Source organism: Manis javanica, chromosome 6 (assembly GCF_040802235.1).
Source record: "Manis javanica isolate MJ-LG chromosome 6, MJ_LKY, whole genome shotgun sequence".
Lineage (NCBI taxonomy): Eukaryota > Metazoa > Chordata > Mammalia > Pholidota > Manidae > Manis > Manis javanica.
Genome location: NC_133161.1, coordinates 86,229,274 through 86,257,177, shown reverse-complemented (window position 1 = coordinate 86,257,177; position 27,904 = coordinate 86,229,274). Strand labels below are relative to the sequence as shown.

The 27,904-nt window shown below is 38.6% G+C and overlaps 1 protein-coding gene and 1 long non-coding RNA gene across 2 annotated transcripts in view; one reads left to right on the top strand and one right to left on the bottom strand.

Annotated features, from left to right (window-relative positions):
* Positions 1–27,904, top strand: part of CCDC146 (coiled-coil domain containing 146) — a 126,974-nt gene that overhangs the window by 53,363 nt on the left and 45,707 nt on the right. The window contains exons 3-6 of the mRNA XM_017668398.3: positions 17,276–17,358; positions 20,520–20,729; positions 25,721–25,778; positions 27,506–27,682. Coding sequence (XP_017523887.2) covers positions 17,276–17,358; positions 20,520–20,729; positions 25,721–25,778; positions 27,506–27,682 — 528 coding nt within the window. The remainder of the gene's footprint in view (positions 1–17,275; positions 17,359–20,519; positions 20,730–25,720; positions 25,779–27,505; positions 27,683–27,904) is intronic.
* Positions 6–27,904, bottom strand: part of LOC140849934 (uncharacterized) — a 62,137-nt gene continuing 34,238 nt past the window's right edge. The window contains exons 2-3 of the long non-coding RNA XR_012132361.1: positions 22,906–23,307; positions 6–14,767 (exon numbers count right to left, since the gene is read on the bottom strand). This is a non-coding gene — a long non-coding RNA (uncharacterized lncRNA). The remainder of the gene's footprint in view (positions 14,768–22,905; positions 23,308–27,904) is intronic.

Genomic DNA, 27,904 nt, shown 5'->3' with positions numbered 1-27,904 from the left:
AGTTTATTAAAGGAAGTTTAACATTAAACATCTATTTCAAGCTTTTCATGGTGCCATAAAACCTCAGGAAATAATGTTACATGTCATCAAGACCTGTTGCTTCCCTTTACAGAGGAGTAAACAGGTCTAGGAGAAGCTGAATGACCTGCTGGAGCCCAACTATGGCTGCTCAGGTCTCTCAGTTTCCAGTCCATCTATACTAGATTGATCTCTGTAGTGCCTTTACTTTGTAGCTAAACTATAAGAAAATGTTACAAAAATATAGTCTTCCCATATTAATTTTCCTATTACAGTGCTTCTGTGGTTTTAGAAAGCAATGCAGTTCCTTCAGGTCTTTCAAAATAATTGGGAGTTCCCAAATGTGCTATTTGCGTGTCTTTCTGTACATTCAGACAATTTCTCAAATACATACTAATCTGTCTCTATAAATGTTTTTTCCATTTGTCTTTCCGTCTATGCTTGTGTATGTTATCTGGCTTAGGGTACAAACTTACAGAAAAATTATTTTTTCAGTAACATCCTGTGCCTCACTATTCTAGAGCTGTATTCTAGAAGGCATGTGACACATTTAAAAAAAATCTTTTCTGAAAAAGAATTTTTTTCTGATTACAAATGAAATGCTTGCTCATTGTAAAAAAGATTAGACAAGTTCATTGTAAAAAGATTAGAAAAATGAAGAAATGCATATGACAACTGTAGTCCTACTACTTTTTTTATTGTGGTAAAATATCCATAACACAAAATTCACCATTTTAACCATTTTAAAGTGTACATTTCAGGGGCATTAAGTATATTCACATTGTTATGCAACCCTCCCCACCATCTATCCCCATTAACAACAAATTCCCCTTCCCAGCTGCCCCAGTCCTGGCAACCACCATTCTACTTTGTCTCAAGGTAAACCACTACTATAAGTACCTCATACAAGTAGAATCATACAATATTTGTCCTTTTTGTATTTTGTTTATTTCACTTAGCATAATGTCTTCAAGGTCTGTTCATGTTATAACATGTATCAGAATATCACTCATTTTTAAGGCTGAGTAATATTCCATTGTATGTATAGATCACATTTTGTTTATTCATCTGTTGATGGACATTTGGGTTGTTTCCACTGTTTGGCTATGAATGAATAATGAATAATGCTGCTATGAAAATGGGTGTACAAAACCCTGTTTGATTCCCTCCTTCAAGTGGAATTGATGGATCCTATGGTAATTCTATATTTAATTTTTTGAGGAACAGCCATACAGTTTTCCACAACAGCTGCATTATTACCATTTTACATTCCAGCCATCCATGCACAATAGTTCCTATTTCTTTATATCCTTCCAACAACTGCTATTTTCTGTTTTCTTGATAATAGCTATCCTAATGGTGTGAAGTGGAATCTATCTCAGTGTGATACTGATTTGCATTTCCTAATGATTAGTGATGTTGAGCATCTTTTCATGTGCTTATGAGCCATTTGTATTCTTCTTTAGAATATGTCAGATGCTCTGTCCATTTGTGAATCAGGTTGTTTTTTGTTGTTGTTGAGTGTAATATTTACTACTACTTTTATCAGCATTTTGCAATATTTTAAATCATTTTTCTGAATGGATGTTCGTAATTTTATAAAAATTAGCATCTTCTACATAGTTTTTTATCCTTAAAAGTTTTAAAGTTTAAAACACATAAAGTGCCCAAAATATAAAGGTTTAATTCAAATCAAATACTCAGTCACCACCCAGGTCAAAAGATAAAATATTGCCAGTTCCCAGACATTCCCTTCATGCCCTGTCACCCTGTAGTAGGGCTAATGCCCTGACTTCTAAGGTAATCCTTTTCCTATTATTTTCAGTTTTACCACCTAAGTATCAGTCTTTAAATATTGTACTTTTGTTTTGCCTGTATTTTAAATTTGATGTAAAGAGAATCATACAAAATGTCTTCTTTTGTGTTTGGTTTGTTATGTTTGTGAGAATAACCCTATTTTTGCATGTATTTTTCTATTGTATAGTTATACCAATATTATTTATCCATGGTACTGCCAATAAACATAGGGGTTGTTTCCAATTTTCATCTATTACTAAGAATGCTACTTGAACATTCTTATACATGTACCTCTATGGGTATTTACCAAGGAATAGAACTGCTTTGTCTTGGGTTTATGAGGTTGGGCAATTTTCCATGTAATTATTAATGACTTGGGTTTATTTTTAGTGACATATTTGCACTCTTTTTTCATTCTATTGTGGTGTTTTTCTTTTTGACTTCCAAAACCATTTTTGTTTTTAATAAATATGTATTATTAACCTTCTGTATATTATTTGCATACTTTTTTCAAGTTTGACATTTGACTGATGTATGAAAGTCTTTAGTTATTGTGTTTTTACATCTATTAATCTTTTCCCTTTTAGCCCTTCACAGTACTACAATCATAAAAATATCCATGTGCATTTTCTCCTATTACTTTTATGGTTTTATTTTTTATGTTTGAATTTCATACTCCAGAATTTATTTTAAAATAAAGCATAAGATAGGGCCTAACTTAATTTTTCCTAGAAGAATAAGTAAATATTTTTTCTCTGCACTAACTGGAAATGGTATATTAAATTGTGTATAAACAAGACATTTTCTGGTTACATCGATGTGATTCTCTATTCTGATGCTGCTGTTGTACTGTTTAAATATCAGAGACTTAGAGTACATCTTAAATCTGAAAGGGAAATTCACATTTATCAGTCTTCCTTTTATAAAAGTTAAATAACTTATTATTCCAACTGTATTTTACAATATTTTATGTTCCAAAAATTCTAGTGATTAATTTGGGGATAGCTGGCCTCTTTTAAAGTATTTTTGTCATCCTGGGACATCTTCTTTTACATTTCCTTACACACTTTTGTAATTTTCTGTGTATAGATCTTTCACATTTCTTAAGTTTAGGTCCAGATTTTTAATCTCTTCTATTGCTGTTGGGAATGAGATCTTTCCATCGATATGTTTTTAAACTTTGTATTTATCAAGAAACTATCTTTTTATAAGTTCATCTCGTAAACAATCATCTTCAGATACTTTGGATTATCAAAAAATGTATAATCTTTTAATGAAAAGTTTCAAACCTACACAAAAGTAAAGAAAATCACTTAATGAATTCTCAAGTACTCAAACCTACCTTCAGCAGTGATCAATTTATGGCCAATCTTGATTCATTCTCCCATTCATTACCTACACCACCAAACTCCAAATTGTTGTGAGGCAAATACCTAATATCAAAGCATTTTGCTTATAAGTATTTCAGTATGTATCTCTAAAATGCAAGAACTCCCTTAAAGATAGCCACAATGTCATTATTATACTCTCCCCAATGAACAAAAGTTTAATATCAGATATCCAGTTAATGTTTATACTTCCCTAATTGTCCTATACAATATTTTTTATTATGTGCAGTTATGCATCAACTTGATACACAGTTATGTTCAATTGATTCATTTTGTGTTCAATTTTTAGCAATTGCTTTTAATTTAATTTTGTAATTAAGGTACTATTCTGTTCTACATCATATCTACAAAACAAGGTATATTCAGAGAATTTTAGCTTCTATTCCTCACTCCTCCATCTTGTTGCCTCTTTCTATACTATAATTTTATTTTAAGCTTTATCTTTTTTTATATTTCTATATCTTTATTCATAGCTCAACTTCTGGAATTTAGGAAGGTTTGTGCTTTTGTTATAATGCTTATCTTTATAGTCATCCCATTACAATACCCTTTCCCCTCTTTTTTATAATTAATTTTAGCTATTCTCTCTTGGTTTTATACTATAGAGTGATATTGAAATTAATGTATCTTTTTCTCCCTACCCTTCCTCACAGCATCAGTTTGACATAGTGTCCTTCTACGAATATCATCTACCTCTCCACGGTCTTTTACATATGTCAACCTGTATTACCTTAAGTTCTCTAAATGGGTTGCACACTGTTCCCATGCCATCAGTAAGGTTATGCTGCTCACTTCCCAGTTTCTTTAACCTACTTAAAAATGAGTAACAGAATAGGATTGTGGTCAAATCCCTACAAAGCATCTTACCAGCTTTGTGACCTTGCTCAAGTTTCTCAATCATCATGAGTTTTTTCTTTTCTTTTTAAACATTTTAGATTTTAATACTTATTTTATAGGATTATTGTGAGGACTGAATAAGATTACATAGAGTACCTGACATAATACATAATAATCTCTCAGTAAATAAATAAGCACTACTTTCAATAAGATATAAGAAAATTATTAATTTGTATTTTTCACGTATTCATTCATTTTGCAAATATTTATTGAATAACTTCACTTCTTAAATTATTTAGCAAATATTTTTTGAAAGACTTCTATTTGCTAAACACTCAATTATACTGTTTCTATTGCTTACTCAAGTGTTTGTGACTTCCACATGGGGCAGACCTTGGGAATATAGTGATGTGAAAGATGGATATGGTCTCTATCTGAATGGAACGTCCAGTCTTCCATCTTACCAGAAGTCACACACTCTGATATATCCTAATAAGTTATTTTTATTCTGATAACTCCCCTCTTAGAATCCCTAGTGTGCGTGACTACATGCTTGCCTTGCCTGGAAATGATTTTCTCATTTGACACATTACCAGATGTTTACTTCCTATTTGGCTTGAACTCTACTAAAATGATAAGTGCTGGGCTAAGTGTTCAGAATTTATCCACACTTCCCTTACAAATTATATTTGCTTTTTTGTTAAAGCTCATAAAGTACAGAGCCAAAGGGATTGCTAACTGCAAGGATAATGTTTGTAGATAAGGAAAAGCCCTTTACATTAACTGAATGCTTCCTGTTTTTCAGCCCCAACAAAATTTAGCTGACACACTTTTTCACAGTGCCTTCATAGCCTTTTCAGCTTATCTTTTGTTTCGTGGTATATGTTTTATTGAACTGAAAATACATTTCAATCTCCAAATAATAAAATATTTTGATTTAAATAATTTTTAGGTATGTCAACTAGTGAAAAAACTATCAGATTCATGTTTATCTAATCTTTTCATAAAATTATCAGAAGTAGGAATGGAAAAACAATAAGAAAATCCAGAAATTTTACAGCTTTTAAGTTCTAAACTTCAGACAATGCAATCATGCACCCCATGCTCAGACAGTCACAGAGATAGGAAAGAGAGACAGAGACAACCCTGAGGAATACAATATTCCAAAATCTGTCCAAAAAGTGTATATTAATAAATTACATATATAATATATAACATAAAATGTACAAAGCAAGGTCCCAATCTCAAATGCCTACACAGTCCTTAAAAATAACAGAAATGAGTGAAACAGCATAGGTGTTAGAACCTGGTACAAACATTGAATGAGTAGGGCAGACTGTTTTAGGATCTCTGAAAGTCAGTCTCTGCTAAATTACAATTGGTTGTAATATTAGAAAATGAATTCAGTATCATCAAATTTAATAATTTTTCAAGAGAAGCTGAAAATTCATTTTTTATGGCAAAACCTGCCATTTTTAAATGGTGCCAGCTAGTTTTCTAAATTTTTTTTAAATGTGTGTATACTAAAAACATCTGCAGAGTTTTTTTATACTTTTGGCTGCTAGTTTGCAATCTCTGGTGTGAAATACACTTTTATGACATGGATAAAATCTACTTACATATTTTGAAAGATTTAGGTAGTTTCTTATCTTCTTTACATAGAAATCTGTAGGAATGGTTACATATCCTTAAATGTTACATCCTATCAGGAGCTAGAAATGTGGCTTTTCCATGAAATTAGGCTATTTATGTTTGCCAGAAAGCACATTATTTTGTAATAGTCAACTTGGTGAACTAGCAACAGCTGTGTTTGTTGAAATCTTGTTAGCATGTATTTTTCTAACTTTTAAATTTCATTTCTTTTTACTTTGCTTCAGTATCAAAGTTGGTATCAAGTGAAAAAAATTTAAATTATACTTGATGATATTATATGGCTTTCTCTCCTTTTTTGAAATCTAAGACAAACTAAAAAACTATGCTTCCCAATATCATAAAAACCAGATTTCTTGGAAAACAGTGTTAATTTCTGAATATTCCACCCTTTCTGAGGAAATTCCAGCTTAATGTGTTATATAATTGCCATGGGTAATAGCTATCCATCTGTTACTAATTCAATTACAGTATTTCAAGAAATTTGCAAGGTGACTAGTTGGTTCCTGTTAGTACATGAACTAAAAGATTCTTAGGATCTAACTTTATGTTTAAATGTAATACTTTATAATACCCATTTAGTTATTTTTAAAAATCTATTTCTTGCCCTTTAAGGAGTTTAGGCTTGAACTGTTAGGATTCACATACTCAGGTATTGGATTTTCTGCTTTTATTCATGGATTTGAATCTTTCTGACACTTAACTTTGGCCCCAACCTACCGAGGTTATACTGAGCAACTACAGGCTGAGTTATGGTCCTCAGAGGCAGATCATACTGAGTTAAGGACTTTCCCTAGGTGGCAAGCTATCAGGAGATAATGTTTGACAAGTTTGCTATTCAAAGGCTCTTAATATTCTGTTCCATCCTGTATAGGGAGTGTGTATTTCATCAACCAATCCATAAATCCCTCACAATCAGTATCAAGTTTATGTCCTCTTACATTTATACTCGTGCACACACATGCATATATACACACACACTCCTTCAGGCTGCTGTTGCTCCTTCTGTGATATGCTGAGGCCTGCACACCACACCCCGACTCTGCTAGAAACTAACAGAATCTTCAGACCTGTGCTGAGAATCATGGGCTATGCAAGGTTCTTGGGACACTAGGATGATCCCTGCCTTCAGAGAGCTTCCTGTCTGGTGGACAGATGTGTGAGCATTTCAACAGAAGATGAGTACTGTGTCTGAAGAATGTGTAAGAGATAGTGGCCTCATTCATCAAATACTTTTGAGTACCTTAGTGTCAGGCAGTGTTCTAGATGCTCAGGATACACCGAGTGAACAAGAGAGTTAGTATATTTTGCCCTAACTGAAACATTTGTATAACACATAAGAGGTGAACACCAGGGGTAGGAGGATCAGTCTTTACTTTCATGACTAATCATTTCGGTGAACAAAACTGAATGACTTCTGAACTCCAGCAATAACAACCCAAAAGTGAAATTGTGAAAACTATTACACTTATAATAGAACAGAAAATAATAAAATACCTAGGAATAAATTTAACAAAAATTAAATAGATTGCCCAAATATGCTGCCGGGATTTTAAGCCCCCCTTACTAGTGAATTAGCAAGAGTGGAACTCAATCATCCCCATATTCTGTTCCCAAGTTTCCATTTTATGTATCAATGGGGAAGTTCAAGCTGCAACTTTGGGTTTTTGTTCTTTTTTAAAGAACATTTCTGAAGTTAGCAGTGAAAGGCTTCCTTGTCCATCCTAAGCTGCCTGCTAGAAGGGTAAGTGGAGCTGTGGTGCCCACACCCTGATGCCAGGAGCTGCCCGGATGTCTCTATGCTAAATAAACTATTATTCTGAGTACTGGAGAGAGCACTATGGGCAGAAACAACTTCCAAACAGGAAGCTGGGCACAAGGAGGCCCAAATTCTTTGGTGTGAGGAGTGGCTATGTCCTGTACCTGTAAGCTGCCAGCCCTGAGCTGGGATGCTGGTGCTAGCCAGCTGAGAGGGTGGTGCCCTCGGCACACAAGGTGGGAGCCCACAGCTGCTCAGCTGCACAGAGAGCAGCCAGGCCTGGGGAGCCAGCCTGCTGCTCTCTGGTCTCACCCCTTTACTGCGACAGCCCTGAGGTCAAGCAGGGCTTTGGACTGTGATATGAAAAGTGAGATGAACGACTGGACAGCTGTGCACACCCTCTTCATACATTTGTAACCCTTGTGTGAGAAGTGCCCTGGTCTCCAAGGGCCCCAGTTTCTCACTGCCTAAACCCACTCACGGCCTTTAAAGGGGCATCAGAGGAGGGTCCTCTGCCTGTGAAGGGCTGAGATGATCTGTCAGAGTCAGGGGCAACACAACTCTTCCTGTCGTGGGGCCCACAAGCGCCTGTCCCCATGCCTACTCTCCTGCTTCCTGTTTTGTGACTACCCATTCACTGGTTTTTACCTGGCTCTCATTATGATTTGACCCTTAAGTAAATGCCCCCCTGGCTGTAGCCCAGTTAAGTTCTTTGCTCTTCACCACTGGCTCACCCTTTGAAGTTCTTGAAGAGTCATCTGGGTTTCACAGCCACTCCAACCTTGCTACCATCTCTCCTCCTGATTTTTGTTAAGTTGGGGAGAAATCATTTCGAACAATGATTGTTAAAGTCTCAAGCAATTGCAGTTTCACTGGGACAAATGTGAGTGTTTGAAAGGAATGCCACTCATCAGCATGTACATGCTTAGGCATGCTTTTTATTTATTTGGCTGTACATGTTATCTTAAAATTATTGTAACTTAACTTTGAAGTCTTACGTACAACTGAGCACTTGCATTACCATCCATAATGTCCATCGCATGTGATGCCCTCACTCTTGGGAGGCCCTCTTTGCCACCTGTGGCCTCCCCCTCGCAGTCCTGTGGTGGGCCACCGAGGGAGGAAAGACAGCTGTGGGAGAACAGTCCCAGACCTCCTCCTCCTGTGAGCCTTGGCAGGCACACAGAAGGGAGAAGAGCAGCTGTGGGTGAGGCAGCCAGTTTTGTATGGCACATTCTCAGCTCTTTCAAGTCTATGTTCAGGCCAAGTTACCTCGATCTATTCCTCCTTTTAAATCTGCCTTTTCTGACAGGTAAGTTGGAATGGAAGTGAGTGAATGAACAAGAGTTCTCCCACTATGTCACTGGTTTAAAAATCACTGGCTTAAATCAACAGTTTAATGAACATAATGGAGCATTTACAAGATACCAAGCTACATGCTGGGACTCAAAGATGAATACAGTAGGGTTCTCATCATCAAGGAGTGCACCGCCTTGTGGAGAAGACATGTTAAACACATGTTGATAATAGAGTACAATGTGCACAATAAGAGATGCATCTAAAAATACAGAAGCAATAGAGAGAAAGAAGTAGTTCTGCCTGGAGGTGTCTCTTGAAAGATCCACAGGTGGTGACCATTGATGTTTTTTAAAGGAAGAATAAGGGTTCCCCAAGTGGACAAGAGAGAGAAGAAATCAAAGACAGGGGAATAGAACATGCCAAGACACGGTATGGTTTTGGAACTGAATTCATTTTCTAGTTCTCTTCCAACAAGATATCACAAACTTGGCATAAACAACACAAATTTATTAACTTATAATTCTGCAGGTCAGAAGTCCAGTAGGTCACAGTGAGCTCAAATCAATGGGGAGGCAGGACTGCCTTCTTCTCTGGAAGCTCTAAGAGCATACCTGGCTCTTCCATGTTTCTGCTTCTCGGGGCTACCCACACTCCCTGTCTCAGAACCCCTTCCCTCTAGTGTGTCAAGGCCTTCTCACACTTAACAATCTTTCCGTCCCCTTCCATTTCATCTCTCTAACTCAGCCAGGAAAGATTTTCTGCTTTTAAGAATTCATGTGATTAGACTGGGCCCAGCAAGATAATGTACAATAATCTTCCATCTCAAGATCCTATCCTCAATGACATCTGCAAAGTCCCTCTTGCCACGTAAAGTAACATATCTATGTGTCACAGGAATTAGAATGTGGACGTCTTTGGCTGGGGACTGGGGAGCATCATTCTGCCTACCTCGGGAGACATTATAGAACCGAAAGGGTCATGGAGGCTTAGAAAGTGAGGAGACGGGCTGGGAGGGACAGCAGCTGCCAGATAACGAAGGCCCTTGCATACCGAGTTACCGTACCGTGGGACCTAGAGTTAATCCGAAGGGGATGGGATCCGTTGAAGCGTTGAAAGCAAGGTGACATTGTGTTTTGAATGGAGCACTCTGCCGGCAGCACGGGGAACACAGCCAAAGGAGACAAGACTCGGAGGCAGAGAAAGTGGTTTATCTATTGCCACACCTTCAGTAAGAAGTGATGAGGACTTGGGGCATAGCTCAGTTTAGGTTCTGTTTATTCTATGAAACTATCTCATAATACCTAGTTCAACAGGATCCATGGATGAAATTCTCCATAATTCTAAATTTCTCTCTGAAAAATGGTCACAATACCTGAACATTGATATTATATTGCTTAGGTAAACAATTTCACATGTTAAGCAAAAGAGATGTCCATTATTCTTTAACCGTGACTCCCATAGTCTCACACGGCTCTTGCCCAAATAAAGTCCTGGGTGTCCAGAAGGAGAGCCTGCAGACCCCTGTGTTTGGGAGTCATCAGCATGGAGGTGGTAGTTAGACAATGAGAGCAAATAAGAGACCCTAAGGAAAGTGAATAATTTAAAAAGAGAAAAAGGTGAGGACCAAATCCTGGGCAACACCAATTTTAAGGGGTGGACCAGAGAAGAAAACAGAAGAGTAAGGAGAGAACCAAGAGACCAAATGTCTCAGGAACCGAAGGAGGAGAAAGTTCCAAGGATGATGAACTGTAATGAGTTAATAGTAAAAAAGTCATAAAATTATCAAGTAAAATAAGGACTGAGAAATGTCACTTGAATTTAAGAATTAAGAGGTCACTGGGGCTCCACTTCCAACCAAGATGGAATAACAGGAATCAGATTTACCCTCTGCCTTAAGCAACGAAAAAATGGATCAAATTAGGTAAAACAATGGTTTTCAGTCTTTGGACGCACACAGCACAGGACACCATCCCTGAGAGTAGGCAAATAAATGAGTGAGGCCTGCAATTACCCCATCTTACTTGAGAATGTTTCCAAGTAACAGCACAGGGAGAGGAACCCAAATGGACCAGTGGTTTGAGGAGACAGACTTGGGGTTCAGGAAGGCCCATTTGGCTAAAATACATAGGTGAGGAGAAGGAAGAGTCTCACTTCTCATTCAAACAGAATCAATAGATAAGGATATTGTAACAGCTATTATACATATTTTGAATGTTGGAAAAAAATAGAAGAGCATAATGAGAGAAGTGGAAGCTATAAAAAGATTCAAATCAAACTTTTGAAAGTGAAAAGTACAGTCAGATGAAAAATTCACTAGACATATTAAACACAAAGAAGAGATTGATGAGCTTTAAGATATAACAATAGAATACTATCCTAAATGAAACGAAGAAAAAGACTGGAAGATAAAAATGAACAGAACATCAGTGATTGGTGGACAGCAAATGGCCAAAAACATATGAGTAATTAGAGCCACAAAAAGGGAGGAGAGGGGGGCAGAAAAAATATTTTTGAAGAAATAATGCCTTAAATTTTTCTAAATTTGATGAAAACTCTAAATCCAAAACTTTGAATAAGTCTCAAGCCTAAGAAGACCATACGAAGACATGCTATAAACAAATTTCTGAAAAACAGTGACAAAGAGAAAAATACCAACATCAGCAAGAGAAATGAGGAAGTCATTGGTCAGTTTAACCAATTCAGTGATATCCTGGTGGTCTGGTTACTGGACTGGTGAGTGACTGGAAGGTAAGGGAATGGAGATAAACAGCAGAGACTACTCTTTTGAGAAAAAAGGAAATGAAAGTTAAGGAGAGAAAGAAAGGGGTAATCAAATGGGAGCATAGCACCCAAGGCAGATTTTGTTTTGTTTGCTTTTTAAATGAGGACTTGAGCAATACTAGGTTAGGGAGAGTATTAATGATAATAACAATAAAATAACTGATGTAGATTAAACTCTTATTTGTGTACTAGACACTACAACAAATTCCTTACATACACATAGTTAAACAGTAACAGGAATTGAAAGCAAAGTCCGCTTGTGAAATAATTGACTACTGTACTACACCAAGCCAGTTTAAGAGGGAAAAGTAGAGATCATAAAGGAGAGAAGGTATAACTGAGGATTCAGTGCCTAGGAAGAGGCAGGAGAGTATATATTTGAAAACACCAGCGGCTGGGTTTGCTTTAACCAGGGGGAAAGGAAGACTTCATTTTTGAGATCTGGGGAAAGAAGTTAAGGGTGAGTGTGGCTATAGATAAATGGATCTGTTGATGTAGGAGATGAGTCTAGGTGGCCTAATTTGTTTGGTGAGTTAGGTATATGGGAAAGCTAAAGCTTGGCATAACAACCAAGGAGAAAAGTCAGACAAAAGGAGTGATGAATCACTGTTTAGAGCTCAAATGAATTTATAAACTACTTTAAATGGCTATGTTGTTGATCACTATAAGAAGAGGGAGAGGGTGAGAGAGTGATGAGGATGGTAAGGATTTGTGCTTCCAAGTTTATGCTACCTCCCAAAGCATGCCAACTGTTTGTCACGTTAAGACCAAACCAGTAGATAATGTCAGAGGCAACAAGGAGAGAGCAGGTTAATGACCACGGGCACTTTAGTTGCCCTGCTGACACCCACACAAACACCTAATTGTTTCCTCTCACCCCCTTCCAGATAAGTTCACTTGGTAAAAGCTCTTATTGAGCTATTACTTTCCCTGGAATGTCCTAGAATTTCAATTTTTGAAATTTTTTCCATATTATTACATGTCACCCATGAATCATGAACTCTTGTTAAACTTTCAGCTCTAGAGTAAATGTTTCCTTCCAATCTCAACCACCAACAAGGCAATTCAGTAATACAAGTATCTATTGTGAAATCATATTTATGAACTTAATGACATTATATTTAACCTTTTGTTGTGTATACTCTTTGACAACTTATGATTGGGCTTTATGCTCTATTTCTCAGATTATGCATTTTTCAAACATGACAAACTTAGTTTCTGTACCCATTTGAATCAAGCAGTGTGGAAATGTAACTATTATTTTCCATATTTATGTTCATGAGTGAAGCATTTCATCTACTAGAATTGAGTCTAAAGTTTTCTAACCAGAGATAGACCTGCTTAAGGAGACAGTTTACAGTTTTACAGAAAAAGTCACTTTTTGATGAATATTAATACCCACATTATGATTTTTATTTTTAGGAGACTAAAACCTATTCTTCAGAGTTGGTCTTTTTCTTTTTAAGACAGATATGTAGGGTTGACCAAATAAAAGATAGCTTATCAACCCTTTTTCTGAACATCTTTGATCTAACTTTTTCCAATTGATATAGAAACTATGAAGACATACCAAAGGCTCACCCAGTCTCGCTGGATATGCTCCCAGTGCTCTCCAGTTTGACATTCTGCTATGAATCCCTATTGATTATGGTAATAGTTTTCAAACACATTTCAATAGCCTTTTATTATTAAAAGTAGTAAATATATATTGGAGAAAATTAGGAAATACAGATATGCAAAAATAAAAATATAAATACCATACATTCTTACTAATCAAAGAACATCATTTAATATCTCAGTTCTTCTCCTTTTAGGTCAGTACCTTATTGATATTCTCTGATAAACTGTCATAGTCTCCTTTAATTCTTTAAATATGGTTTCCTTTCATTCTTTGTACGTATTTATCATAGCTGCCTTGAAGTCATATGTTAAGTCTGACACACGTACCCCTAACCCAGTTTTCACCTTTCTTCTCTATTTCTTTGCATGTCTCATAGTTTCTGTTGAAAACTGGACATTTTAGGTAATATACTGTAACAAGTCTGGTTTCTGATCCCCTCCAGGCTTCTTCTTGTTGCTGTTTTGTTTCTGTTATTGTTTTTCATGTTTATTTATATAGTGACTTGGCCAGACAAATTCTGTGAAGTATTTTCTTCATAGTGTGTAGCCTTGGATGTCTCTGCATAAATAGTTTGTCCTTGTTTTTATTTTTGAGGCCAACTTCCTGGGGGTTGCCCTGGGTCAGCACAGCTTGGTCAGCCATCAGTTGGTCTGAGATTGTGTTTAGGTACCCCCAGCCCCGCCCCAGCCAGAGAAGTTTTCATCCTTTTCCACCGAGTCTGTATGTGGCTTGGGGAGCACTTCCAAAGCTAAGGAGTTTATGTATTGCCCCACCTTTAGTTCAGGGACTGAGAGCTTGCAAGTACCCTCTCTGGTCACTTCTGAGTGGTTGGCCCTGGGCTCTTCCACAGCCTCTGGACCAGAAATATTTGGTGTAATTTTAGCAGTGTCCTCTTTGACCATCTCTGGCCCCTGATTTCTCTGTTAGACCTCTGTTGGTCTGCCTCTACGGGTACCGCTGAGCTGTTAGCCTCCTCTTACTGGTAAACCTGATCTATTGTTATTGTCAATGATCTAGGGCATGGTATTCTTTCTACACTCTGTTCCAAATAAAATGAGCATCCTCAGGCAGGGCTTTCCAGCTTCCTCAGCCCCGACCTGCATCAGCAGGAACTGGGGGGACAGGGGACTCTCATCTCTTTAGTTGCCCTGCCCAGAGTCTCCCTATAAAGCAGGAGCTTGAGTGGGGGTGGGCCCTACCCATACCCAACAGCTGCAGTCCCCCACCCCACCAGATGAAGCTCTTTCACAGGACATCTGGGGGAGGGGAGGATGAGTACAGTTTCTGGGGATGCCCACCCACCTCTGTAGAACTTCAGCAGCAGGAAGGTGGGGGAGATGCCAAGCCTGCCCAGAACAGTTCTTCCATCACGTGGAGCTAGGGGTGATGGATGTGGCCCAGGGTTTCAGTGCCAGTCTCCCACTGCTCTTGCCCAGTTTCTGTAGCATTTTGTTGAACAAATGCCTCTCAATTTCTTGCATGCCCTTGGTCAATTTCCAGAGACTTTACTGGTTGTCTTCAATAATTCCGACCAGTCTAATCAATGTTTCTTTGAGGAAGAAGATTCGTCAAGCTGTTCACATCACCATGCTGGAAGTTCCACCCTCCAGGAGTAATCTGTAATCTGTAATTTTATTTACTTGCTGTAGCTTACAAATAAAGAAAATAATTACAAAATACTAAATATAGTTATTTACTAACAATGAATCTACTGCATATAGTTAAGCATTCTGCAATGTCCTTTGTGTCTGTCTCCCCAAATTGTGAGGTGCTTTAGGGCAGGGCCTATGTCACATTCATTTCTGTTACAATCATGCAGGGCAGTAGGTGGAAGGTAATGGTCTTTTCAGCTTAAAAACAGTTACTAAATACTATATGTGTTTTTAAACATGTGAGTCCATAATTACCTTACCCCGTGGCTTACCTCTAGTCGCTATCTTGTTGGCTAATTACAAGGCTGGCTTCCATATGGCCTTCATAGTACACATATACACATACAAACACACACACTTGCCTTTTCATAACTTTTTCCCAGTAACTTGTCTCCTTTGAGTTCCCACATGCAAAGCTTTTTTTTAAACCTATTCAACTTTAAAGGCACAGTGCCTATGCCTTACATGCTTTTGGAGCTAATGAAAATGTCTGGGACATGAAATAAATTATATACTGGCTCAAAAATACATAAAGAAAACTGCAGAACCAAATTATGTGTTCAATTAAATATCTATAACATGTAATTCTAGGTCAACTTACCAACAGCAACTCAACACTTACAAAAGTTATATATAAATTATATTTGAGGTGGCCAATGAATACATTCGAGGATACTTAACATAGTGAGAAGTGTGAATCCTGTTCATCGTAGTCACCCTATATAAAAAATGAGGGCTGTGGGGATTGGAACCCGGTCCTGGCACCAGCCTATAGGGCTGTCATGAAAGATCCCAAACATTTTCACAAAGAAGAGATGGTTTCATAGTGCATTTAGCAATGTTTTACTACCCTGATTTGGGTAGTGAGACCATGAAACTCTGCTGCGTAGACTCAGACCTTTGCCTTTGTCAGTTACATTCATTCATTTGCCCATTTAGCATGTATTTGCCAAGCACCTACACTGTGCCTGGGGTTCTACTGGCTAAGGATACAGTGAAGAACAAGGTAATCCAGGCCCTTTCCTCATGGTGCTTATTTTTAAAAATCACTTAAGTACCTTTATTACTGCAGATTGTAATATGTTACATGTGAAGAAGTGCAGTGCTGGGGGCAACCAGGGCTCAGTCTCACTGAGGAACCCCTGGGTGACTGGGTAGTGTGTGTGGGTATCTACTTTAGATTTAGAAGCCAGAAAAGGCCTCCATATGGATTGATATGTGAGCCGACATATGAAGAAAGAGTTGAGTGAAGTTGAGGAACATGAGAAATGGCCAATGTGGAGGCCCTGAGGAAGGAAAGAGAGTCATGCATTTATGGACACAGAGGGCAGCCAGTGTGGCTGCAGTGCTCTGAGCTGGACAAGTGCTTCGTGAAAGGAGCCAGGGAGGGTAGCAAGGTCATACAGGACTTCTGGGGTCATACCAAGGGCCTTGAATTCCATTCCACTTGAAGAGTCTTGAACACCTACCATAATGAGACCTTAAAAGATCTTCATGGAAAGTGGATGGTGGGGGCCCTGCAGGGAAACAGGGAGGGAGTTGGACAGTTGGAAGTTTGTAATAGTCCAGCTGAGGGCTGACGTGACTTAGACTGGTGGGATCAGGGAAGGGAGAGGAAAGTGGATGGATTCAAGAAATGTTTTGGAGGTAAGAATAACTGGGCATTGTAAAACAGAAATCTTTTCTTCAGTTCTATGTTTTGAAACTGGTCACTAGTAGTTCAGTTAAAGTCAAACCTAACACAAATGCTCATTGCATTACAGTAAAACTTTAGTGTTTGATGTTGTGTTATGATATTTATTAACTACTTTTCACCCCACACAGAGAGTAAATAAAAAGTTTTACCAGAAATGAAAAGGGAATAAATAGTTAACACTTTATACCTGGATAAACTTCCATGCCTCTTTGACAGTAGAAGCAGAGGCATCATGGTACAGGGTGGTGGTTTGGAGCTGGACCACTTCGGTTTAAATCATGACTCTGCCTTTAACTAGCTTTGTAACTTTGAACAGTTACTTACTTTTCTTACTTTAGTTAGAATGGAGATAATCCCCACTTTGCAGAACATTTTGAGACTGAAATAACTGATGTACAACACTTGCTCATAATGGATGCTCAATAATTATTTGTTCTCTCAATTTACAAACAGCCATCCTAGTAATCTGTACTGTTCAGGTTCTCTGCTAAACCTGGAAAGATGTTTTTTTAGAACTGGATGGATTTAATTCAATTCCTTCCCTCAGTTTACAGATAAAGAAATCACAGTCTAGAGAGTAAAAGACTTGTCCATGAACACAGAGCATAGAATTAGAAATATTTTCTCTAAACACCCCGCATCTTTCTAATATATCACATTGTCTCATACTTTTTCTAATGTTCAATTGAAAGACTTTCTATCCATACATCCACTTTATCTCTGCTTAAAGCATAAAGGGGGTGATGGCTAATAGTGATCTTGTGTTCTCTTTGCTAGTTACATGCTATGGGAAAACTTCCTGGAACCAGAATGGCAGAGTTAAAAGCCAAGTATACCTTGCTGCATGATACCGTGGTAAGGTATGCTGTTTACTGATGTGGAGACATCTCTTACTATATTTACAGTTCTTACTGGTATTGGCAACTGTGTTATTCTCCCCAAAGCAGACCCCTAGGCAAAGATTTGGGTTCAAGCAGTTTGAGAAGTGATACCAGAAATTACGGTGGGAAAGTGGGGAGTGAGAAGGGGAAGGGAGGAATCCAGTTGGGGGTTAGCACTGGGGTGGGGGGCAACTGGGGCTTGGTCTAACTGAGGACCCTCTGAGTGACTGGGTGGAACACACCTCACAATGTCCTCACTGAAGGGAAAGGAAACTAGGATATTTGTCCACTAACTTCCATTCCTCATTGATTAGGGATTGCTTCTAGGGACATGAGCTCCTGACACTTCTAGCTTGCCCTTTGAGAAGCCAAGTATGTTCCTATGGCCAGAGAAAGTTCTTAGGTGGAGGCACACAGGTGCAGTTGGTATGTATGGTAACTGTCCACCAAGGCTACACGTGACATCCAGAGTGGGCCAAGGAGATTTTTGTGGGACACCAACAATACCTGCTACAGGACGCATCTGTGGAAGTGGAATTCTCTCCTCCCCACCTCTCTTTACCCCTCAGAGGTACAGGTTCTCTGACCCTCAGCCTACGACTGCTGAGATTTCCCTCCTTACTTCTCACCTCTTCCTTCCACCCCAAGCCTCTCTCCTTAGGCCCACCCCAATCCAAAGCACATCAGAAGAATAGGCTTCCCAGAATAACCCAACAAGGTTTCCTGAGTACCTGCTATCAGCCTTAGGAATCAAGGGGGAAGGAGAGAAAAGAAAGAAGGGGAAGTCCTGATCAGCTGCTACTCCTTGCTAGTTCCAAGCAGCTTTATTCCTTTTCCCCACCTCCTGCCTCATAGCCTTGCATGTTGTCTTCATCAAAAGCCGAGGAGAAACAGCAATACATAGAAGCTCATCCTGCCATTCCCCCTTCCTCTCCTCCCCCAGTCTCCAACCATTACCCCTACTTCTTCTCCTGCCCAGAGTCATTGGCTACTTTGAGGACAGAGCAGGAGGGAAGAGGAGATGATGAGGATAAGGGCAGAGCTGCATCCTGGGGTACCCTCCACCTTCACTGCACCCCACCTCCACCCACCTCTGGGTCCCTCAGAGCCCCCAGCTCCGGCTCTCCCTCCTCCTCCACCGGAGCCCCAGGCTAAATCCTCCCCCTCACCCGAAATAGAGGTTCCACTTCCCACAACTGGTCTGGCCTGCTAGTGTGTTCATACTGTTGTCAAAACTCAGGAACTTAGAGGATTTAGATGAAAAATCTGGGGTGATCTCTTCACGCTGCTAAACTGGGGGAAAACTCCACGCACTTCTCCAGCATCCCTCCAAGCCCGTTGCAGATACAAGGAATACTGCAACATTTCTCACCATCTGGATAGCTCAAATCTAGAGCTCAGCAGAGTCTTGCAGGGTGCTGGCCTGGCTTCCTCCTTTACTGGCCCCAAACTCAGTTCCTAGGTTCCAGTGAGATACTAATACAGGGCCAAGTTTATGGCATTATTCCTTCCTACTGCCAGAATGTGTTGCAAAACCATTACTTCCCTTCCTCTACCCACATTTTACCTTTTCTTGAACCCTGAGTTCCCTCTCTCGTCATGACAGAAACCCACCACTCTCTTCCACTCTCTCTGCCTGGTGGGCGGGAAGGCATGAAGAAGAGACTCTGCATCCTGTGGCTGGGGCTGTAGCAAGGCAGATACAGGCTGCAAGTGCTGAACTGAAATGGAATGAGTTTTCCATAGAAACCACATTATAAAACTTGTTAAATTCTCTTCTGCTGACACTATATTTCAAGTCCAAGCAGGTAAATTACCATTTGTGGTCTGGCTGGAACCTTAACCATCTTGTCTACCTCCTTTCTGGGGGAAAACAGGCACTGTGGCCCAAGCCAGTACTTTCCAATTCCATAGTTGAAGATTCATATTACTTTAGACTTATAAAAGTATATTAGCATACAAAGAAACTGAATTGTTAGACACAACTCCAGCTTTCATTAATGGAAATTATACATTATCATTGTATCTGTTGCTTTTGCTATTTGGCACCTAACATAGTGCCTAGACCATATTATGTTCCAATGAATTTCTGGCTGGATAGTACTGAGTGAATGACATGTTAAGGGGGGAAGGGTGGACATGGTAACTTCAGTTGAGATAGGCTTGCTCGAGTCATTGGGCATCTCTGCAAATGAGCTGAAACCTGAAGCATTATCCTAATGGCAAAACTTGGTGGGCAGCAGGCACCAAAAGAGAGTGATGGCTTCAAACGGGAATGGCAAGGGTCTTGCTTCTGAACAGGAGAACTAGCTACTGTGACAAAGTTGGGTTTCTGGGCAAGACGAATCAAGTAAGGGAAGGATGGAACTGATAAGATCTTGCAGCATTGATGAGTGAGCTCTAGAATATTTCATCAAGCCCAGTTTCTATGTCCATTCAAATCTGCTTCTAGCCAGATAATTAACCCTTTTCCCTAGAGGCTCACAGGCCATAGAGTACAACTGGGGTTGTAGGAATCCCCCTCTACTGTGACATTCAAGTCTAGCTCTAGCCAGACATTAAAGTTAGGATTAAAAATTTGTAAACTAATTTAGGTCCATAATTTTATAGAGGAATTTTTCTTCCTAGTTTCCTAGTAAAATGTCACTAGAAAACTCTTTGTTGTTTCTTAGTTCACTAAGAAGGAAAAGATTTTCCTATACTCACAAAAGGAGAATTCAAGAATCTGAAAGAATCAGCATTGCTGGAGCAATTAACAGAGGACCCCTATCTTCTCCTTATTCCCTCAATCTCTGGAAGTCATGATCACTCTTCAAAGACAAGTGCAAATATCACATTCCCATCCAACTTAATCCTTTCTCTGTCATCTCCTACCACCTTGATCTGGCCACTAGTGTAGCACTCATCACCTGGTATTCCACCTACCTGTTTATACCCATTCCCTCAGCTAGATTGTGCTCCATTTGCCCCTAGACCTAGTGCAATATGGCACAAAAATGTCACCAAAGTGAACTAAGCCCAGGAATGGAAGGACCAGTGTGGACATGCCCCCTCTGCTCCTCACGAGACACCCCAGGGGAGCTAACGGTACTGAAGGTTTACCCTTTCTCATTATGTCAATCTGTTTTCATGTAACCCAGCACACAAGAGTCTGAGGTTCAACTGCTACAGGATGCCAAACATTTCACTGAGCAAATTCAGCAACAGCAGTTTCATCTGCAGCAAGCTGATGATTTTCCAGAGGCATTCACCACCGAGGTCTCCAGAATGAGAGAGCAACTTCTTAAGTATCAAAATGAATATAATGCAGTGAAGGAGAGGGAGTTCCATAATCAGTACAGATTACATAGGTAAGTACACAATTCTCTCAATCACACCAAAGACAGATACTGCTCCCAAAGAACAAAATTAGAATAAGACAGACTAATAAGGAATTTTAGGTACAGTGAGTATGAAATAATGACGCTAAAATGATTACAAGCCTCGTTCTTTCCTTGATTCTCTCATATGGCCAGCCCCTGGACAAGATTACACAACTTCTAGAAAAGAGTTCAACTGACAGGGAGACACTGAGAAAAAGGAGATCCCTGCTGTGTTTTCCATGTGTCAGGAAAGCCACAAGCATTGGGAGCTGACACCAAAGAACGGTGCTCCCTGACAAGGACTTGGCACATACTCTTGCCCACTGTGGCTCTGATGGTAGCAGGGCCTTTCCCCTTTTTTGCAGTACCTGACTGATCATACATCTGCATGGCGAGTGCCTCTCATGCACTTTCCAAACAAGCCCATGGGAGCCTAGTGTTACGCCTGGCTCCCTCTATTCTTCCAATACAGGAACACAGACCACATACTCAACCTTATTCTCCTATTACTGAAGTATTCCTTAGGCTCAAGGAGGAAAGCTGCATCCTTCTGGAAGACACATTTACTTATCCAAATCTGGAGGATGCCATTCAGTGAACTAAGGCAGAAACGTGTTGGTAGAAGGGCAAATGTAATTTCCAGAATTTCCTCTGTGGAGATTCCTTCTGTGGAGTAGCAAGTCAGTGGAAGACTTTGTTCAGCAAATCACACTATTTAGATTGAATTTCAAAATGATTGCAATTCAGGTTGTATGCTGTGATGTGCTGTGTGCTATGCCTGGGTAATGAAGAGGATGCCAAAGCTTCTCTCCCAGAATTTGTTACCATTTAAGGTGGTAGAACTTTCGTTGGCTATTTTTAAAAGTAGGTAGGTTTCTGGCAGAGGAAATGTAATTCAGTCCTGCTGAGAGATAAGCAAATGACTTGAGTGACCTGAGAACCTTGTAAGCCCTGTATTTCAATCCTCTTTGGAGTCTATTTTTCAAGTATGGGATGAAGAAATCTAGCTTAATCAGGAGAATGATACTCAGGCAGAAAAAAGTCTGAGTTCTTTTTTGTCTTTTAATCTAAACTTGTTTCACACTCACCAGTGAGATCTATAAAAAGAAAGGCTTAGCTATTTCTGTGCTCTGTAAGCACTCTTTCAGTTGAGAAAATAATGAAATTAAAACAATTGGTGGTTGTTCATTAGTACTGAAAATATGAATGCTTGACATTTCCACGAAAGGGTAAGAGGAACATAAGTCAGTTGATATTTAAACTGTTTAAAATTTCCAAGTATTCCTGCCAAGAGGGAAAATAAAAAAACCAAGCAGAACTCTTGCCTTTTAGGTATAGACAGGCAAATTGTTCATTGAGTTACTTGGGTTAGGGAGGGCACTGTGCAGAGTGGCCTACAGTGAACAAGAACATTCACGATGCACATCTGCAGAGAATTTGCAAAGCATAATACTTTAACCTGAGCAGACTCCTTCATATTCTCAAATATTAGCAGCTCAAGAATTAACAAATTTATTTTCATAAAAATAATGATACCAGAAGAAATACGTGGAAAGAGCTATCAGCTGTGTATTACCCTGGCTTAACATATTTCATATTACATGGTACAGAAACAAATTCACTCAGCACTCCTTCTCCAGGACAAAAGTAGATATTTCCATCCCCATAAAAATAAAGAAACTAAGCTAGTGAGAAAAAACTAGTCATCCAAATGTGCAGGGTATTTTTCAGATGAGCACAACAAACTCATTTTATTCAGGGTCTAAATAACAGAAGGCCAAATAACTAGCACCCCTCCAGCCCAACATCTTTAGGAACTTCTGAATCACTGGCAACTACAAAGAACTCCATCTTGTTCAAATAATCTAGAGAAAAGATTTTACTCTACAACAAGTTCTCATGTTTTAATATAAATTAATACATAGTAATGGTAAGCATAATTATGTGGTCAGTTAATAATTAAATCTGTTGCAATAGTTTCAGTTTGGGGATTAATATTCACCAATGACCTCTTGATAAATATGCAGTTCAGTGAAGAATATATAATCCACTTAAATTAACTTAAGCAAATACATTATAAGTAAATAATGAAATGAGTAAATGAATACTGTTGAGAATTTATTTTTGAAACAAAGTGTAAGTTATTAACTTGCTGAAAACTTACCCTGAAAAGATTCTCCAATATTCTTTCCAATTTTTTCCTTGCCTTCATTTTGTTATCTTCTTTGGATTTCTCTGCTTTCTAGTAATTTCTAATTGGACAGCAAATAAACTGTGTCTCTCATGCTAACCCTGATGCCTTCTGTGGTCGGTTACCGCTGTGTCACGGGAACGATGTAGAGAGTGGGGACACGTGTGCAGGACTCTGCCAATATGATTCTGGCCTTGGTGACACATGTGCAGGACTCTGCCAACGTGATCCTGGCCTTGGTGACTATTTATTCTCCCACAGCTGGTCCCAGCCATCCTCGTTGGTGCTCACTCAGGGTTTAGAATTGTCCGGGGTTTAATACTGTTTTTCATTCTTAGTCCAGTATTGATAGCAAAGTTAGAACCAAGTAATAGACTGGGGAAGAAAGGAACAGAGAGATTATTTGAACAATGCATCTGGAATTCCAGAAAGTTAGAATATGACCGAGGGGCATAATAGGTCATCAGGATTAGCAGTAATGAAAAACTCACAGCTGGAACAGATTTTACCTTCTAAATGTTTTTAAAATTCTTTCCTGCTCTCCCTGGGACAACTAAGAACAGAACAGGATCAGAACAGGTGTTACAGAATGTTATCCTCATAACTGAAAGAGAAGCACCTGGGACACTTGTTTAAGATGCAGATTCAGCACTAAAACTAATGATTCCAATTTCTGTCCACAACTCCCCATCCAAAGCAATATTTGAATTTTTTGAAGCTTCCTATGTGATTCTGATTCACGTCAGAGAACTGTTGGTCCCCAAAGGGGTTCTCAGCCCTGATTACATATTAGAAACTCCTGAGTCTTCTCTTGGTGACCAGTCTATTCTTAAATACCCCCAGTGATAGGAGCGCATAGCCAGCCATAGCAGCCCATCCAGCTTTGGACAGCCTGACTCTTGAATGGATATTGCTTTGTATGGGTTCAGAAATCTACCTTCTTGAAATTTCCACCCTTTCAGGCTGGTTCTATTCCTGACAGTGAATGATGCCTCTTGCACATGGCAGAAAATAGGGCTTCCTGCATTGTTTCTTCACCCACAAGACCTTAAAATCAAAAACCTTTGATGACATGGTTTCAGTTAGGACTCTTTTGCTAAAGAAAAAATATTAATTCTGAGGAGCTGTGACACTGAAGCACCCCTTAGTCAGGAAAGCTGAAATACCAGAGGACTCAATTTTAAGTCAGTTTAAAAGGTTAGGAGTTAATATAGATGAGTTACATATGCACACAGTTTACAGTAATACCATCCCAAAATGATAATCCAAAAGGAAGAAAAAGACAGATGCATAAAGATGTTTATTACATTATTACGTATAAAAGTGAAAAACTGGAAGCAGTCTAAATTCTAGAAAATAGTGGAATAGTTAGATAATAATGTATTCCAGAAACAACTTGATACTGAAAAGTGCTCTGGATAGAGTGAGATACAGCTGGCTTTGAATGTCAGTTCAGCCTTGACTATGACTGTGTGACTCTGGAAAAGGCGCTTGATTCCTCAGTTTCTTTATTTGTACAATGACGGTAACAACACCTGCTTAGCAAGGTTCTGAAGTTTAGAAATGATTCATGTAGAATATCTAGCATATATGAGGGTCAGCAAAAGTTAGGTATTATTTGGGATGATTTTTATTATGGTACACCTATCCAGTAGAAAACCTTGAAACTAGCTATTTAATTATTAATTATGAAGTCTGCTTTTCAAATTGGGGAAATATTTTAGTTACATATTGGGTAAAAATCAATTCAATCTATACACACACACACACACATAAAATATAGTTTAATTAAAAGATACAAGGAAAATTTAAATGATCAACTGTGGTGTTACAGGGGTGGGATTACAAATGCTGTGTTTCTCTATAAATAGAAAAATATGCATCTTTTAAAAGAAAAAAGCCAATCAGTGTTTCTTAATAGAAAAATTCGTGGTAGAAATGTAATTAGTTAACAGTGTCCTAAAGAATTAGATATTTTACATTTGTTTAAAGAAAAGATAATTTTGTATTCATTTAAGGAAAGGACCATAAGCGTTATCTATCTTGTGGGAAGACTTCATGTCACCATTTTTGAAATTTAGGAACACTCAGGTTGCTTTACAATCAGAAGACGGCAGCACACTACCTCCCCCTGGTGGCAGCGTGGGTGAGGTGTATGATCAATAGCTTGGAAGTAAAACATCGTCAATTTATCTGCAAACTCTAAAAGCAAAGGCATAAGTATCCAAAGCTCTGAAAAATTCAGATTCACCTTGTGGCCCAAACAACTAATCTATATCAAATTCAATGTGACACATACTTATTATACCAACCTTAATTTACATTATTAAAAGTAAAATTTCATAAAAATAAAACCTGGTGTGCATGCATCTTTAGCTCCATATTCCCAGACCTACTCTAGTGAGATCTGCTTATTCAGTGCAACCAGTGGAGGTTGTTGTGGTAATCCAGACAGGCACTAGTTCACTGCAAATAATATCAAGAAGGAAAAGGCCCAGAGCCTGCCTGGAAGGAGCAAGAGTCTAAGGGGGGAGGCCATGGCTCCAAGCACTTATTATGTGATACTGCTCTAATGGGTTTGTGTACACCGTGTTGTGGGAGGACCGAGGAAGAAGCACCTAAGTGGGCCTGTGGGAATCATGAAGCTATCGTAAAGAAAAGACATTAGGTTGCCTGACAAACATGGAAAGCACATTCTGAGAAGAGAATATAAAAAGTTATTACTGCAGAAATAGATCACCCTTTTGTACTCTGGCCAAACGGGTTTGTTTTCTGTTTTGTTTTGCAGCTTAATGGAAGAAAAAAGCCTCATAATAAGGGAATTTGAGAAGATACCTAAGCCAGGAGTAAGTCTTAGTTGGTGTAGAGTTTGTTAAATACAGCTGAAGATTCAAACATCCCTCTTCATAAATATTAATGTTTGTAACAACCGTACCCTGAAACATTTGAAAATCCAAGTCTTAACTATGGGTAATGCTGAAGGGAATATCAGCATAACTTCTGGAGTAAACATGTGTGGTGCCTAGTACAGTCTTCAGCTCTTTGGCATCTAACTAAGGCTGTGTTTAGTTGGACAATATCTATCTGCTTGCTTCCAGATGAAAGAAGGATTCTATGGTTGGCACTTAAAATTATTTTTGCTATAGCTATTACCCTCACAGTCTCCTGAACATCTCATGCTTATTACAAGAAATTTTTATAGATTTATCACTTACATATTTCTGCAAAACAAACCTCAACACTTACTGGCTTAAAACAACAACCATTTCTTATTTTTCACAGTTCTGAATTCTGGTCTGAGCTGGATCAGTTGGGGCTGGGTGATCTAGATTGGCTTCATCTTTGTGTCAGCCAGTAGGCAGGAAAGTTGGTCCAAGGCCACATGTTGACTAGTTATCACATGATGGTGGAAGGGTTTCCAGCCTCAAGAAAGAAACAATCTCCAAGGAGGGCAAACCACAACACACAAGTACTTTTCAAGCTTCTGCTTAAATCACAATATTTCCTTGGTCAAAGCAAGTCATATGGCCAAGTCTAGAATCAATAGGCCCAACCTCTTAATGGGAAGAATAACAAAGACATACAGGAATAGGAGTTTGTATCCATTTTTTGCAATCTGTCATAAAAAGCAAATAGATCATTCTGCATTGCTTCCATCTTCTGAATGGTTCTATTTCAAAAGTATGTTGTTGGTGTTTCAATTTCAAGACACAAAAACCTGTTTAGCATAAACTATTTTATATATATATAATGTGTACATATATATATGTAGACTATATAATATACACTATAATATAAGTACACCTAACCACCATTTACAACACAGAGTTTATGGGAAAAAGCATTTTGAATTTAGTTCAGATCACAGGATCACCAGTTTTACCCTCTCCCAGTAGCTGTGGAGGAGGGACATATGCAGAAAGCCCTGAGCAAGCTAAAAGGATCCATCCACTCAATCATTAGTAATGACTTTCTGAGTATAAACACTCCCCAAATAATCAGTCATGGGAAACAAAAATGAGTCTGAGGTAGAGGGCATTTGTGGAGAATGTGCATGAGTTAGAGAAGTAATACCAATAAGAAAGTGGGAGACTGAGGAACATAAAGGGGTGGGCATTCTAAATATGAGCTCCCTAATCTTTTATTCCCATGCATGACTCAAGTTAGTCATTAGCCAGATTTTCAAAGACTATCTGCTTCTGGTTTTTTGCCAAATCATAAAACTACTCGAAAATAGGCTGGAAATTTTCACTAACATTTTTTGGTATGAAATGAAAACTAAATGAAAACTCTGAAAAAGGAAGATGTAAAATACAGGAGGAGGGGAAAGAGCATTGTAAAAAAATAAGAGTTCAAATCTGATGTAAAATGTCTAATACATGCAGTACAATTGTCATGCCTTCTTATCAAAGATGTCAGAAATCAAAATGTATTTAACTTTGTAAGAAATTATTCATGAAGCTCAAAACAAACATAATCAAAATGGTAAGTAAAATTATTTTTAAGTCAATTCTTAGATAATAGATGTTTGCTCAGACTCTATAATACCTGATAATTTTCATGACTTTTAAAGGAAATGGAGAAGAAGATGAGAATATTGAAAGAAAGCACGGAAGAGTTACGTAAGGAAATAATGCAGAAGAAACTAGAAATTAAAAATTTACAGGAGGATTTGATATCTAAGCAAAAACAATTACTAAAGGAGCAGAAGGAACTAGAAGAATTGTTGGAGTTCCAGGTCAACCTAAAGGTGTGCTACTTACAGTTCATGAACATTCAAACACTGGGCCTGCATGGACATAAAAATGCATCGGTATCAACACTGACTGCACAGGTTTGACAAAGACTGGTAGCCTCACACAAACTGAACTGGTCAGCATTGTGATGGATCCTATCAAGTGGAATTCACAAAAGACTTTATTATAGAGTGTTTGATACCACCACTCTCACTGGACCACTGACCTGGGGAAAA